General features: G+C 32.1%; 2 protein-coding genes across 2 annotated transcripts; one reads left to right on the forward strand and one right to left on the reverse strand.

Annotated features, from left to right (window-relative positions):
• Positions 1–360: 360 nt before the first annotated feature.
• LOC130630713 (52 kDa repressor of the inhibitor of the protein kinase-like) lies at positions 361–1,305 on the reverse strand. Its single transcript, XM_057444300.1, has 2 exons — positions 1,056–1,305; positions 361–909 (listed from the first exon to the last, which is right to left on the reverse strand). The coding sequence occupies exons 1-2, from the start codon at positions 1,182–1,184 to the stop codon at positions 778–780; spliced, it is 261 nt and encodes an 86-aa protein (XP_057300283.1). The 5' UTR covers positions 1,185–1,305; the 3' UTR covers positions 361–777.
• Positions 1,306–5,977: 4,672 nt separating this feature from the next.
• Positions 5,978–15,684, forward strand: LOC130630137 (putative mediator of RNA polymerase II transcription subunit 26). Its single transcript, XM_057443531.1, has 12 exons — positions 5,978–6,034; positions 6,319–6,529; positions 6,653–6,781; positions 7,721–7,839; positions 8,175–8,279; positions 9,533–9,907; positions 9,985–10,013; positions 10,095–10,193; positions 10,412–10,489; positions 12,685–12,721; positions 13,435–13,509; positions 14,555–15,684. Exons 1-12 carry the CDS (start codon positions 5,978–5,980, stop codon positions 15,104–15,106), a joined length of 1,866 nt encoding a protein of 621 aa, XP_057299514.1. The 3' UTR covers positions 15,107–15,684.
• The last annotated feature ends 906 nt before the right edge of the window (positions 15,685–16,590 follow it).

The following is a 16,590-nucleotide window of genomic DNA, read 5'->3' on the forward strand; positions in this document are numbered from 1 at the left end:
AATAAAACATCAAACAGAAAGCCGATTAGATCAAAGACCGAAATGATAACTGAAGCACGATATAAGCAAGTCAGAGAGCCATCTGGTGGAGGAAGGAGAGCAAAAGTACTGAAACTTTTCTCAAGTTATGAAGAAACTTTAAATGTAGCAAAAAACTTCTTTTTCAGTAATGGAAAAAGTAGCAAGGGAAAAAATAGTATTTATTAGAACACTACATAGCTGGTTTTAGCCTTAATGCGTTTGATTCAGCTACCTTCGTACTAAACGACTATGTATAGGGGTCAGGTTTGACAAAACCAAATATTGCGCTATTAACAAAAACAAGAAATTTTCTTCAGGAGCATGTGTAGATACGTGGAAGAAGCATCAACATCACTTCTTCAGGGCCGGATCTAGGATTTTTTTTGACTGGTGTAAAAAAGCTTCACCGTCCGCCAGGGCTGTAATTTTGCAACTGGGGGTTTGGGGGGGGGCGTTGTGAGCCCCCCAAAGGGTCCAGAAGCCAACGCCTTTTAACGCCATTAAACGGCTAAAATAGCTTAAAATCATCTCTCAGACTCATCTTTGCTAAGTAGGTGTAAATGGTTTTTTCAGTTTTTTAGCTGACGAAGATTATATTTTGGAATGTTTTTTGTACAACTTGTGTAATTTAAATGTTTTTTAAAAAAATTTGGTGTCATGCCTTATTACCTTTAGGGAATTTATATACGGGGACATTTAAACAACAGATAATAATATACAAGATTTATTCCTTTTTCTATCAAGACTGTTACACTTTTATACGTCGTTCTGAATATCTAACATTTTAAGTCTTTTTGGATATTTTATTGCCAGCATATCGGTTACGTCATCTAAATTTATTTTCATCTTGTTGTGGATATTTAGCAACACCAAGCCATTAAGTCGATCCTGAACAAGAGTTTCAAAATTATAGTTAAATGCACTTAATGTGGTGTTACACAATTAAAACAGATATCTCAATAAATTAAGATACACGACAAGGGTAAAAATGTCACATACTCTTTAATACACAATGTTATATTGTAGAAACATACCTGGGTCATTGAGCTTCTTAAATATGTCTTTGCTCGTCGTAGCATTGATATAGATCTCTCACAAGAACTTGTCGTTACTGGCACTACGGCAAGAATATGTAAAATCTTGAAAATATTTGGGTACAACATAAAAATATGTGCAGCTAATGCATTAGTAATTATTTCTAAGAGATTAAGCTGATAGAACTTTCTCTTTTAAAAACACAAGCAATAAATTACTTCTTACCTCTTAAACCTTTGCCATTTAAAATCATTGTTGCTGACGTTTTGTCTTTTTTCATGGTGGTATATACAAAGTGATTTGGCTCAAAAAACCCAAATGGCGTTTTTCTTGACTACATAATAGTTATTCATTCGCTCGTATATTCCATACTTGTTCTTGGGGTAATCAACCCATTATCAAAATTTCCATGGATGTTATCTATATTATGAGGTTATACGGTTTTAATATTTTTCCCAATAATTATTGCAAGACCAAGCATATTCATTAAAGAGCAGAATCTTGTATTTTTACGATTATAAATGGCTTCCTTGATGACACATGACTTCCTATCTAAGTTTTTTTCCTGTAAATTCATCAACAACATCATGGGGAAATATTAATGCAAAAGTCCTCTTTCATTACGAGGAAAGTTCTCTATAATCTTTTTGTCAACATTATGTGAAGCATAGCAAAGGCTCTCATTTCCAACAATTAATATTGAAACAGAATTGTATAAACAATTTCCAGTAGATCTAAATAAAAATGTTTTTCTATTATTTATAGACGATATATAGTTAGCTACAACATTTTCTGCAAAAAAAATGTTAAAATGAAGAATACAAAAAACAAAGAAACTATATATAATAACAAGTCTAAGCTATTGATTAGATTCATTTATCGAAGATAAAAGATATATAAATGTTCAAATATAAACAAAACACACTGTTTATAACAATCTGCAGAAAATTTTACTTACTGGTATTTGAACTTATCATGTGAGTAGCTAGGTATCTAGTTACAATTTCTGTATTTAAAATTTATATTAAAAAAAACACAAGCAAACAACTAAAATTTGTTACCTTAAACATCTACAAATAGACCCTGTGGGAAATTTTACCAAGGGAGCATTCAGTTGTGTCTGTGAGATTCAGTCCAACTTTTTCTTCCCAACTCTTGCATTCAAATATGATACTTCTCCAACACATGTCAAAATATGGTGCTTTACTTTACATCTCGCTCCAAATCTTCGAAGACATAAATCAAGTAAAAAAACACTGACCTGTTTCACAGCGGTCGTAAAAGAGAAAGTTTGCAGATCACTCACCTGAATATATGTCCTGGCACTGCATGAAATGCTAGATTTTCAACAAATTTTGTTTAAGAGAATATGATATAATCTGATCCGAAAAAGCAGATTATAATAAAAATGACATAATCCGAATTTCCTCGTGGATAATACGAAATAATCCTGTTTGATTATTCAGATAATATGATAGTAGCCACGATAATATAAGATAACATTGTACGTAGATAATCTCGTCGTTTTGACACTAGTCACAAGCAAAATAAGAACTAATATACAAAATTTCATAGAAATAATAATACATAAGAAAACATATAAAAACGAAAAAAGTAAGAGACATTTGTTAGACTTGAAGTAACATCAAAAAAATAAAAGACTGAGATAAATGTTGATTTGGTTGAACATTTGCGAAAGTCTCTCTCCGAATATTAAAGTACTTTTCTTACATTTAATCTTGTATGTTTGTCGTCATGCCGTATAATTTTCATTTTACACTAGTTGGCTACACCAGAGAAATACACCAGGATATTTTTTGCCCAGAAGATTGCGCAGCTTACACCAGTTGAACTGGTGCAAATACTGATGCTGGTAACGATTAGGATATGAAAAATTTTGCAGGATGAAACAGCCGCATTCGGCTAAATTGACACAAAAACAGGACCACGAAACCCAAACGGCGGGGAGCGGGACCCCGAATATCAGTTTTATACGCGACTTACGCTGGCGGCCGTTATTCTAGTTCAGTTTAATAATGGGCGTAAAAATCAGAGAGCAAAAGGCTCACAGAGATACACCTTACTATTTTGAGCAGAATTTTTGCTGGTGTATTTAAACCAGCACACCATAGCTAAATCTGCCCCTGTTCTTCAGTCGTTGCTTCGTTTTGTCACTGGCTCAAATTTTATTTTGCATGGTATAAAGATTTTTATATCGTCTATTACCATGAATGATGTTGAAGCTCGACCAATGGCTAAGACATGTGTAAAAACGCTGGTCATATCCCGTAGCATAACTACCTATCATTTAATTGAAACGAAAATGACTTACCACTTCTATAACAAAGACCTTTGGGCAATGCAAGATTAACATTTCTATGTTTTATTTGTAATTTAACGTTTTTTATTTTATTTTTTTTAGTTAGGGGTATATACATTTTTTCTTCTTTGTTTTCTTGTTTGTTTGGGACGTTGTGTTATAGGTTTTTATAACTATTTTCTATTTTGTTTCTGTTTCGTCGGAACTTACATTTTATTCATACCAATTTTCGTGTGCAATGATTTTCCCTATTTACAGCTACTCTTGTTACAAAACATTAAAAGTACACTAATGTATTATTTTCTACTATTGGCTAATAGACAGATTTGTATATTTTACAACTTTTTTAAAAGAAACTTTTTACTGTCGGTACAAGCTAGAAATTTCTTTCACAAGTTCATTGAAAATGTATCGCGCTTCTTCAGGTTCCAACGGTTCCGCAAATTTTCTTATTTTCATAATTCCTTTTGTGAGTTCAACAAACTCTACAAAGCATACGTAATTTGTAGTTACGGCTTTGGAAGCTTCTCTTTTAGCAATTAATGTCGTTTCCATTCACTGCCAGTTTGTAGTCTTTACTTTCTGAACAGAAGGTTTAAGACACGTTAGTAAATTAGTTCTGATAACTTTATTTGCAAATAACTGTAGATCAAAAGCTCACTATACGCGTCTGGCTAATGATATATTATATCTGGTTTTCCAGTGGGGCATTCTTGATGGGCGTAAGGGCGTATTCTACGGGCATTGTGTAGAAGTTGCACTTAATCTAAATATTTTTGCGCCAAATCAACAAAACAAAAGCAAATGCATTCGCTAAAATAAAGCATTTAATTATTAATAAAAAGCTACTGTGTTTGCTTTCTATTGCGTTTTTTCTAACCGGGTACACAAAAAATAACCGGTTACACAAAAAATAATCGGGTACACAAAAAATCTGTCACCTTGCGATAACGTCAGATATATCTAGCTCTCCGGAGTCTGCCATGTCCCAAAAAAATAATAAACATCAGCTTCCGTACGGGAAATCGCATGGTTTCTTAATAAATCGCAATAACTAACCTTATTAAATTCATCCAAAATTGAGAATTATGCTGTCGTAACTTGCTCCACTATGCTTCAATTCTCTATAATATATTATCAAATTACTTTAAAAAAGTTGTAAGAATTAAGTCCGCTGTTTCAAAAATTATTACCAACCTGATTAGATGTAGACTTTTCGTGCAAATATCTCTTTTTGGCAGCAAATTTATCGTAATGACTGTATCGAAAGAACTTTTGAATTGCCTCAACGTTAACGTTTTTTACTTCTGCAATCTGCTCGTATTCTCATTGGAGCACCTAATATCAAATCAAAAGATCGTAACATGAAGAACCAGGAATTAACGACTATTTCAATCTCGTTTCCAGCTCCTTTAGCCTCTTACCATTGATAGCCTTGGTACAAGTTAAATAATAATGCGCTATTATTTTCAGGTTGTTATTTGATGAAGCTACTTCCAAAGGAGTCTTCTTGAGTAGCTGTGAATATTACGACAAATGTTAGGAACGCATTAAATTAAATTTCTTAGCAAAAACAGAAAAAAAAACCGAATGAATAGCAAAGCCGTACGGTTTAAGCTTATCGTATCCATTGATATGCGATAAATAGTTCGGACCCTGAAAAAGACACAGGTAACAATGATCGTGCTTTCATCAGATTTGTCTGTAAATGTAAGTTTAAAAATCACATACTTCACTAATGTACTATCACCTTTTTAAACGAAGGGGTTTCCTCCTCTCTACGCCGACGGGGTCTACTTTTTTAGAATTTTTCGCACAGATTCACTAAAACAGAGCGTCAGTCAATTTAATTATATATAGACATATAAATAACGATTCCTTATAAGAGACAAAGACAGCATGTGGAGACGTAAGTGCTTGTCCTTTGTCCGTACACAACTGACAACTTTTGGTGCATGGCTCTATAACCTAGATGACATCCATTACCCAAAATATAGAGAATATGCATAAAAATTATGCAGAAAGGGCATGTAGTACAAAGGCAAGAACCAATGATGTCAATTACAGCTCTAACGTCCACATGAGTTGCATTTTTCTGTGTTAAGGCATTGGCTCTAAGGATTCTTTTTAGTTGTCCCAAACTAAAAGTAAGATAACATGTTTTGACCTTTTTTTGATAAGTGCTAACAAATGCGGAATAAAAACAACACACCTCAGGCTGATATTGTGCCGAATAAATAAACAGGCCGATATTTCCTTGTTTTAAAACTCAAATTAAGTTTTTATGTACATGAATCCTAAATTTGTAATAAAATCAGTGCGACAGACTCATAACAGCACAAGCGACAATACAATTAAATGATCTAGTAACTTACTCGCTGTTTTATCGGCCATCTTGAATGTTTGAATGAGAGAACACAAGATCATGTGGATGAACCATGCTGACCCATGTGCACATATTAATGCTATGTGCCCATTTAATTTCGAATTAATTTTATTTGTGCACAAAATAAAGTTACCATAGCCCTAATATTCTTCCGTAAGTATATGCATATTTTTATTTCTTATTAAAATTAAAAACGGTGTGACATCACAGCTGATATGACACCAAATTCGTCACCGTTAAAACGCCGCCCATTCGGTTTGAATTTGCTCCAGGTTGGCCTTACTTCTTATACTATTAAATGTCAAAGAGAAGTAAAAAAGAAGCTTAAAGAACATTAATGAACCTGTGACCAAAAATGCGATGTTAAGTTTTAAAAGGATCAAACTGCGACCCCGTCTTTTTGTTGCGATAATTTTTTTTTCTATAGAAGCCACAAATTATGCGCAATAATAGTTTGTGAGCTTCTAATTGGGAATTACTTTTATTACATCTTGGCATTTTTTATTGCGTAATCTAGTTCTTTTTTCTTGAACAAAATAGATACATTACATGGTAGTTATTTATGAGAAACTTTAACGCTGAACAAAGTTTATTATACGCGTCTGCATGTAAAAACCAGGTCCATCATTTCGCGCGCAGTGACGCAATTCTCTTGACGCGGTATTACGCTATAAAAACATCAGAGTGCGAAGAAACCTGTTCCTCAGTCTGCTTATTATCGTCATTTACTTTGCTAGGAATACGCTTAATCGCAATTTATCACAATGGTAAGTTTTACTATATAAAAGCCTCTTCTTACGTTTTTTGAAAAATAAGTTACTTCTGAACGTGTTGAGTTTCCTGTCGCTTCGTTTTTAAATTACAAAGTTATGTTTTTAAAAGATTTTAAGGAAACAACAATAAACAAAATACTTCCTGTTTGTATACTAAGACTGCTTTGATAGCAGGGTACTATCCAGTTTCTTCTGATCATTTCCTTCTAATCCAACAAAGCAGCTTTCTTATTTTGAAAGAGGCAGGTATTAAAGTTGCTTGATATCCAAGAAAGAAAGAAAAAATTATAACGCATGAAATATAAATCCCAGATTGTGAGCATTAAGGAAATTAAAGGTTCCTAAACCCCAGCGATGAAGATTGCAAGTTCAAGGTTTAACTTTTTTAAAGAAGCAGTTGCTGAAAAATGGCGCCAAAAAAATCCTAGCTAAAATTTGCTTAATTTCACAAATGAAATGTTTGATGCAAAAACCATTTGTCTTTAATATAACTTCCAAAAGAAAAAAGGTTATGTGTTAAATGTGTGGAATCAGAGTTAGATATGACACTGTATTTACTTTTCTTTTTCAATAGTTTATTTAAAAAATCTCAGCATAAAAATGTTGAGACCTACATCTGAATGAACAGCCTTTATATAATATCAAGCAGCGTTGAACTATGCAAGGTTTTTGTATCAAACAAAATAAGTAATGTTAGATTTATGTAGATCAAGGCCAACATAAAATTTGAAATGTTGTACAATATTTTCTACCCTGGTTATTATTTTATATTGTTACAAAATCTTTACAAAGCCTTGTTCTTTTTTCATATAAAAACCTGGCTGATGTATCCTTTTCATAGTACAATATCCAAAGATTTATTTTGTTTTGGGTTAATTCGATATTTTTTAAAACAAAGTAAAACAAACTGGAGCACAAAAACTCTGAATTATGTGGTAATCCAAATTCTTTAACTTTACGTTAAGTATAGGAGTTTACCTGACAACTAAGACATGTTTTTGGAAAAACGTTTTTCTTTACAGAAGTATCATAATGTCCCACTAAAACAAATCACCAATCAAAACAAATCACACAAATAAGGTATCAAGGAACTTTTTAATAACCTTGTTAACCTTTGACGTAGTGAACGATTCATATTCTATTGGCAGAATTTATTTGGTTTGAGCTATTTTTTTGTAAATGTAGGCCTTGTTACTATTCAATTACTTAAAATATTTAGAACCTATCATTTTCCTCCAAAAATTGTTATATTTTGTTTAACTAAAAGAAATCACAAAGAAACAACAAATAAGCGTAAACCTACGGTTAAATTTATGTTAGTTTTTTTCTCAAAAAATATATTTGGTGTACATAAAGATAAGTTTTAATCCATCATTTCTGCTAAAAATTATTCTAACTGATATTCTCCTCAAAAAATTATTTTTTCTCCAACATCGAAAAAGCAACATCAACACAAGCTCTTTAGAAGCGTCATATTTTATTGCGAATGAAAGTTTGTATTACTTTTCATAGAAATATATTCTTACGTGAATTAAATTTTCAGAGACAATAAAAAGTTCTTAATCCTGACCGAGTGTAATTTATTAACTTTCATTCAAAGATAACATTGCCTCTGTGATCTAAGACATTACTACCTTAGAGAAATGTCGCTGTAAACAAAACAACTATGTTTAATGATACAAAATTTACTTGCAGTCATAATTGCATGGAGCAGAATAATTTGGGATTGATTTTGGATGAGTATGTAGGTTACAATTTTATGAGTCATAAATAAAAGTAATAATTAAAATCTATTCATGAAAACAACTGATATCATAATGCAAAGATGTTTTATTAAAAGAGAAATTTTAGACATTTGTTGCTTTTTGAAAGAAAAAATAGAAAAATATATTTGTGACAAACATGCAAACTCAACAAAGTTGAATTCTTTTAAATTTATAATACGAAGCTGTTACTTCTTCTTATGGGAGCTACAAATTTTTATGCAAACAGACATAACGAATATATATTTGCAACTTTACCATTGCCAAACAACAAGAACATTGTGCTACTTCTTTGGTAACTTTTAATTTAGAGAAAAGCAGAAAAGAATTAATTTTGACGAAAACTTAAATTGGCAGGTGTTAAGAATTATCTATTGGTGGTAGTTTGATTTAAAACTGATCGATAGGCAGGAGACAACGAAAAACATTAGGTTTTGATAGTTGTATTGACGCCACCAGTGCAGAAAGAAGCATTCATTATAAAGATTTTGTTTTTCCTTGTCTGTTAACATGTATAATTTAAAACGCTTGTTCATATGATTTTGATCAACAGTTAGGAAGGGTTAAATTGTTAAAAGTCAGCAAAAACTCGCAAAAGTAATATTTGAAAGTGTCTCCCGTGTGTAGGGTTCAAAACAATTGTAGATGATGGAATTTCATAACGTTATCAATTTGTCTTTTATTTAAAAAGTTTGGTTAACCCAGCTTTAGGAAATTGGTCCTTTTTAGTTTCTGTTAGCCTCTAGTTACCCACTCAGCAGATGACGTCACTAGATTCCACATTTTTTCAATTTAATTGTCCTTAAACTGCAAAATACTCTGCAAAAGCTTCACCAACTGTAAAAAATCATTGGAGTCAATCTTTGTAATTACTTAATGTTAAAAACCCGATGAACAAGTTGATCTACTCTCCTAAATTTTCTCCTCAACATTCTTTATAAGGAAAAAACATCTTGATTGCAAGCAAGAATTTTAGCTTAGTTCTGTATTCTCAGTCAGGGACCAATTTTTCTTATTAACGTAAAAGATCTTAAATCGAGCAATTCTGCCAACTTAGTTTCGATTTAAATTGAATAACAACCTTTTGCTTTTGAAAGAACCAACACACAAAGAAAACATCAATAATTGAAAAATCTCAGCAATATTACTAAGTAAAATAACAATTATAATTGTTAAACGATTTTTATTTATTTATTTATTTTTTGTTTTATATTTTGTTTTATCGCCTTTTTAGAACACTACCAAGAAAAACAAAGAAAAAGAAAAAGAAAAATTTAATTATGGAAAAGAAAACCCTCAAAAAAATCAGAAAAAGAAAAAAACTCAAAAACAACAACAACAACAAAAACAACAACAACAACCCAAAAAACAACAACAACATATTCAGCAACAACAACAACATATTCAGCAACAACAACAACATCAAATGCAGCAACAACAACAAGAAATTCAAGAGCAACAACAACAACAACAACAACAACAACAACAACAGCAACAACAAATGCAGCAGCAACAACAACAACAACAACAACAACGGCAGCAGCAACAAGCCCCAAGAGAAGTGTGGAGGAATGGAGAAAAATTTATTCTACATTCAGTTGTCCGAAGGGTAAGAAACCTGATATAAACCCTCTTTTGTTCTAATGACCACTTAATACTAATGGTTTACTTATTTAATTACTTTAGAATCCGAGAAGAGCAGTGAAGAGAGTGGCGTAAGTTTTTGCTACTTTTTCTTGTTAATATGTTATCACACTGTGCTATATACTTATAGAGATAATCGTTGTCTGTTGCAGGGAAAATGATGGTGCAGCAGTGTTGGTCAGAGTTAGGCGGAGGAGGTTAAACCGAGGGGAAAATCGCGAAGAGGAAGAAAATGAAAATATCCATAATGAGTAGGTTTACCTTTCTACAATGAAATGATTTTCCCGTTTTTAGTATTAATTTTGTACCTCACAATGTAAGAGTATTTAAAAAAATCTTCGTATTTTATTGTGCATTTTGAATGTTTTTAATAAAAAGAATAATCATGGCGAAGAAAACAATTTCTATATTGAGTTCTTTATAACAGAAAACTGTATAAGTTGTAATATTGTGCAATAATTTTATTAAGGGCCTTTGAGCAACCACCACCAATTCAACCAGTAGCACCCATGCCAGTGGAGGAGGAAGATCGACCATACATAGTCCCGTAAGTAAATCATTATTTAGTTAAAAGAATACTTAAGCATTGCACAATCAAAGTGATTAAAAGCAATATTAGTTCAAGAAGGCATACTGCTGCCTCATTTATAATTCCTATAAAAGAACTCACGAACTAAACAATATGAAAAATAATTTACACAAATTCAGTTTGCATTAGGATCCCTACTTACTATGAATAGATGCTCACTTCTGTGTGTTGGGCATGTTGTCCAGTATCAATTGTCAGTTCCGTAATTCATTGTGGGAATAATATATTTATAAAATCTAAAAACATATATGTATTAACTCGTCGCTTTCCTCCAATTCTACAAGTAAATTTTTTTGCGCCTTTTTCACAATTTTATTTCGTCCTTATAATGTTCATGTAACAACGATTTACCCGAAACGAACTCATTGCACACATGTACACGTGTGCAATAAATTAACTTTTGCTCATTTTGGCAATGACCACATTGAACATGAATAATAATTTCGTATATAACACGAGTGTTAAGTCTGATTTTGCTTCTCAAGGAGTTTGGTTTAAGTTCAGTTCAAAGAGAAGTTCAACATTCTGATTGAAATATTGATACCAAATACCATTTTTAGCCACGAGATCGATATACATAAGTATACATACATAATATATAGTATATATAATATATGTATATAATATAATATAATATAATATATACATAAGTATAAGTATACAAGACAGTTGATTTGAAGTTTCTAATCAGTTTTTTTTTGTTTTGTCCGATCTCTTGATTTCTTTTTTTTATAAACAATGCAGATATAAGATTCTGTCAAATTGTAACTAAAATTTAAAACAAACTTTGCTGAAATCCTAAGGTGAAAGAAAATTGGCTACCATATGGGGATAAAAAGATATATACGTTTAAGAAATCGTGAAATTGGATGAATGATGTTCTCTTGATGAAGCTATCTCATACTAAGAATAATCAAGATAAAGTTGTTAAATTTTGCCGATTATTATGATTATAATAAAATTTGTTGTTTCGATAAATAGACAATATTATTACCATAGTTATGCAGCAGAGAAAAAAAAGGTAAACATGGGAGGGGGGAATAGGATTAAATAAACAAACAAACAATTCTTTTATATTTATGACAATAAACAGATCATCCGAAAGTTAAGACATCACAACACACACCGAATTGTTGTAAGTCGGTGGCGAGTACAAAAATCCACGGACTCACCCATCTTTTTTATACCGCATTGTGTGCGCCTCGCTACTGCGCAGCTAAGCTACCATCTTGCGCAGAGACAGACAGACGACGGCTATTATTATAGAGATTTTTTCTTTTGTGAAGGAAAAAATATTCCCTAGGCAAGTGTGTACCTTAAGTTAAGGTTACATTTTCCTAAAAAAACTTTTTTTCCTAAATGTCTGCATAGAATAAATATAAAGCTAGCAAAAAGACGTTTCGTAATAGTTAGGATGGAAATCGTTGGACAAACGAAATCACGTAAAAACATGTAAAACTTTCTTCATGGTATGAATTCAAATTCGAATTACTTTTGTACATAGAACGATTAAACGACTTTTGATGAAGAAATTTGAGGCTGTGATGACTTCGTTTAAAATAATCACACGTTAGAACTGCCTTATTTTAGGCGAGATAATAAGAAATACGTCAACTTTTGTTCATCCTACAAATTAAAGTTACAAGTATGGTAATTCTCACTTCAGAAGAAAAGTTTCTTTTATTAGAGCGCACACGACTTTTATTATTTTGATGTAACGCGTAAGTTCTATTTGAAATGTTTTTAGCAAAAAATAATAATATTTTTATGCGACGCAAAACAGATAAAAACAGTAGATGACAGTAATGTCGTGTGATGTTAGATATCCAATTAAACTTTGCGAGTGAACTGATTTTCGTATAAAAAGCATGGTCTCTTGTAGAATGAAATACTCAAAGAACTAATTACTATTGTTTCAAACATGTTGACTCTTTTAAGATATTGCATTATTCTATTCAATTATTTAACCAACTTCTCTAATGCAGTAGAAACCCGTAACTAGCTCTATGCAAACGATTTCTCAGTATTATTTTTATGTTTTTATAATCGGCACGCTCTAATTCTTGAAACTTTTCATTCTTTCACTATATCTCCTAAGTCGTTGTTCCACCATTGTCCGTAATTTATAATGACTCCGTATACTTTTTATTTAGACTTGATCCTCCTCCAAACTTACAAAATTGGCTTGAAGTAAGTAATTTATTTTTACATTTAGTCGGAATTACATAAATAAGGTACGATGCATTAAAATGTTCAGTTAACTTTTGCTACAGCCACGTTGATTATGAGTTTGTTTTAAAAAGATACACTTGTGTCAAATTAAGACCTACTTGCAATCCTTGAGAGTGGAATTTAAGAAACAGCACGATATCAAAGAAAATGTTTTCCCATATTTATTTTTTACGCAATTATGATCAAACGGATCCAATCAAACAAATGAACGTGAGTGGAATGAATGTAAAACGAATGTATTTCTAAACAGACAATCTAAAGATTGTCTGTTTAGAATAAAATACTTTGTCGGAACTATACCGTGATAAGCACATAAAAATGTAATCAAGCATGCTTTCGATGTGTATTAACGAAGTTTATGTTTAACGTATGTCGTGTCTTGTTACTTTGGTACTGCTTAGTGTGTGTGATCTTTAAAAATAGTCCAATATTCTTAATAAAATAGCAAAAGTATTACTGATGAGAAAAATGTTAATCATTTTAAAAGTTTTTACAACCTAAACCTAGCAGAATTCCTTTCGTAAGCTACTCGTCAAAAATTAATCCCAAATTACATTGTGCCCTATATGCTACCACTAATTAAAAATCATTTTACTTAAAGTCAATAAATTAACCATTTGCGTCATAAATGTATTTCTTAGTAATATTGATACCAATTATCTTATTTTCAGAACGCACCAGAATGGCTAAGATTATACATGCGCACACAAGAGGAGAGAGTTTCTGCTTTGGAGGCTCGCGTGGAGGTAATTTTTATAAAATAATAATTTGAAGCTCTGTACAGAACTGCACCAGTTCTTTTAGAGATACCTTAAAGAAACTTTAAGTTCAATGACTAACCAAGATAAGTGTGATAGCCTTTCTAAAATGTCATGTTTACTTGTTTTGCTGCTTGTGTTCGCGATAATGTAGAATGTTTTATTCATCATCCGTCCATAATATACTTCACTAATCGTTATAAGTGCCCAGTACAAAAGAATTCTATAAGTTCACTGAAATTGCAAACACGCGTACAAATAAGAAGCCAGTAAGATAACAATTACATTTGGTTCATTTTCGAAACTCATTTTGGCGCTACTGTTTTAACATTAATCTAATCTTTTCTTATGCTTACGAATTATAATCAAGAAGAACAAAATAACTGATATTTCTAAGCAATGTAAATAAAAACAAGAAAGACGTTCGTCTTAAACCATCTGCGAAAGTCACCAAGTTTTAGCTCCGGGATTAATACTTTGTACCGATGTTTTTTGCCAACAAACCATTTTAACCGACTATATTTTCGACCGAATAAATCTTTTACCGATTATTGCTCAAAGTTTATCAACACGCTAAGATTCAATATGTTCCAAAATAATAAGATTGGTTGGTTATTTTCTGTTCACAATTTAAGTTGAAATTCTTGCCGGCTTGTTTTACTGATCGATGCCGGCTTAATTTACTCTGCTTAAAATTCATGGATTTTCTTGTGTAAGACTTAAGTGGTTCAAATTTTAATTTAGCTATATACAAAAACGTTAATTTTGGGTAAAATGATAAAATAACATTGGATGAAATGATGGAAATAAATATATAAATAAGTATGGTTTTCCGTAATAGTCTTTGCGTTCGTTGTTCTGTAGTGCAAAATTTACATTAAACTTTCTACAAGGAAAAATCAAAAGTGAGATAATTGACTTGCTTTTTATGTGGAACATTATTCAGAATATTTATGCATTCTTTACATTCAATGCTAGGGTTTTTACTCATGTTATAAGGCAAACTTGGACATTTATCCAACCTTTGTTTTAGGCACTAGAGAATAACTTACAACAGAGGGGGGCAGCCAGGGCTCGGTCTCCACCACTTTCCAATCCACCATCACCTCGTTCCCTTATTCCTAATCGTTGTTTACCTGTTCCAAAACTTCCACCAATACCCCTTTCTTTATCATCGTCATCTGTAACTGTATGTGCGCCTCGTTGTTTGTCTGTGCCGTGTGTTTCGTTGTCTTCGTCTACGTTATGTCCATGTTCTTCCTCCCCGCAGAATCCACCATTCCCTTGTGAACACCCTAACTCTCCAGCATATTCCCCCGTTCCACCACCAATCCAGCCAACAAATCAATCAACACCCATTTCTTCCAAACGACGTTATCCCCGCTTCTCATTCCACACTCCATCAACACCTCCAGGCCCACCTACACCACCACGCCCACCTACGCCACCACGCCCACCAACTCCACCTCATTTGCCTACTTTCTTTCCTCCGATAACGTCTAATCCAACACCATCTACCCCCCGCCCATTGTCATTCCGTGTTAATCGTCGTCCCGCCCTTTATAGCCGTCCCACCCCTCCATAGCCACCTCCTATTTAGGTTTCTTGTAAGTTTGGTATGTAAGTGAAATGATTGGCTGTGGAGGGACAATTACTTTTTCTTAATTTCTAAGAAGTAGTGGTTTATACTTTGTTCCGTTTTAACCTTAGTGATACCGAACGTTTTACTAATGCCTTCATCTTTTTTCTCGTAAAAGGGAGTATACGTCGTTACATGCAGCTGTGTATTGCAGCATAAATGTTTTGCTTTTCTCAACAGTTTTGTAGGAAGACTAAAATGCAAGTACCCTCAGAGGTTTATGCAAATAGATTTCATACTTGTGTTCATTACGTAACAGTGTGAGTTGCTCGTCATATCAGTTCTGGCTTTCTGTTTAAGTTAAATGCTAACATCCAGAACTATGAGAATGTTTCAGAATGGAGAGATAATTCGGGCATAGATTGTCTGTTAAACAAATAGCTTCATTGAAAAATATATGCATAATTACACGTATGAGGGGAAAATTTTATCCATTGTTAAATGTTGATAACGTTTATATGTATCATTTTGACTTTTAAAATTGTAATATTTTTGTTAACATATATCATTAATATAGAGACAACACGAATAATTTAACATATAAATGTTGGATATCTACATTTATTTAGCAGCAGCTCTCATATCTTTCTTACGTTTTTTTTCGCTTATGATAACGGTGATACCACTGTGCAATAATAAAAAAAGATATATAATGTTTCGCTAGTTTCAACTTGAATGATAAAAGATGTCTAGTAGAAATTGATAATATCGCAGCCCAGCTAAATAATTCTAGATCTCCATTTACACGCTTTTATTACATAACAATCAGCTGCTATTACCTTTAGAAAAGAAATTTATCTCGAATTCTGTCAAATTAAAGGTTTAAGCCCTGTGGATTTCTAAAAGTGTTAAAACAATGCTGAAACTAAATTATTTAACAATTCGTTGTATTTAATTCACGCCAAAATGCTTTTTAAACCGTTTGTCAAATTGACTCTAATCAAATTTTCTTGCCACTCGTGACCAAGGAGTTTCAACGAGTCAATTAGATTTTGCAAAAAAAGAAAAGTTCCTCTTTGCTTTTATTTGGAAAATGATTTTACTTTTTTTTAACTTTAACTTTAGATTTAAAATTCAACATTAACAGTACTTTTTGAAATTTACTTTTGCAAGAATAATTTCACACGTTGAAACTCAGTACTCAACATTCATACTTTTCTAAAGGTAATAAAATATTAAGGCAAAACTAGTGTTTACCATTTTGGCTCATCACAAAAATCTAAATAATCATCTAAGAATCTTACAACAAGGTCAGAAAGCATTCCAAATATAACTTATTAATAAAATATCCATCCTGGTTGTTGCCTTAATTATTTTTTTAACTTCGAAAAATGGGTTATTAAATATGATCTCCACCTTACAATATTTTATATTTTTTGCATTGCTATTTCTGCGTTTTAATCAAAATTAAATTTCTTTCTCACAAAGAC

This window comes from Hydractinia symbiolongicarpus, chromosome 2 (genome assembly GCF_029227915.1).
Source record: "Hydractinia symbiolongicarpus strain clone_291-10 chromosome 2, HSymV2.1, whole genome shotgun sequence".
Classification (NCBI taxonomy): Eukaryota; Metazoa; Cnidaria; class Hydrozoa; order Anthoathecata; family Hydractiniidae; genus Hydractinia; species Hydractinia symbiolongicarpus.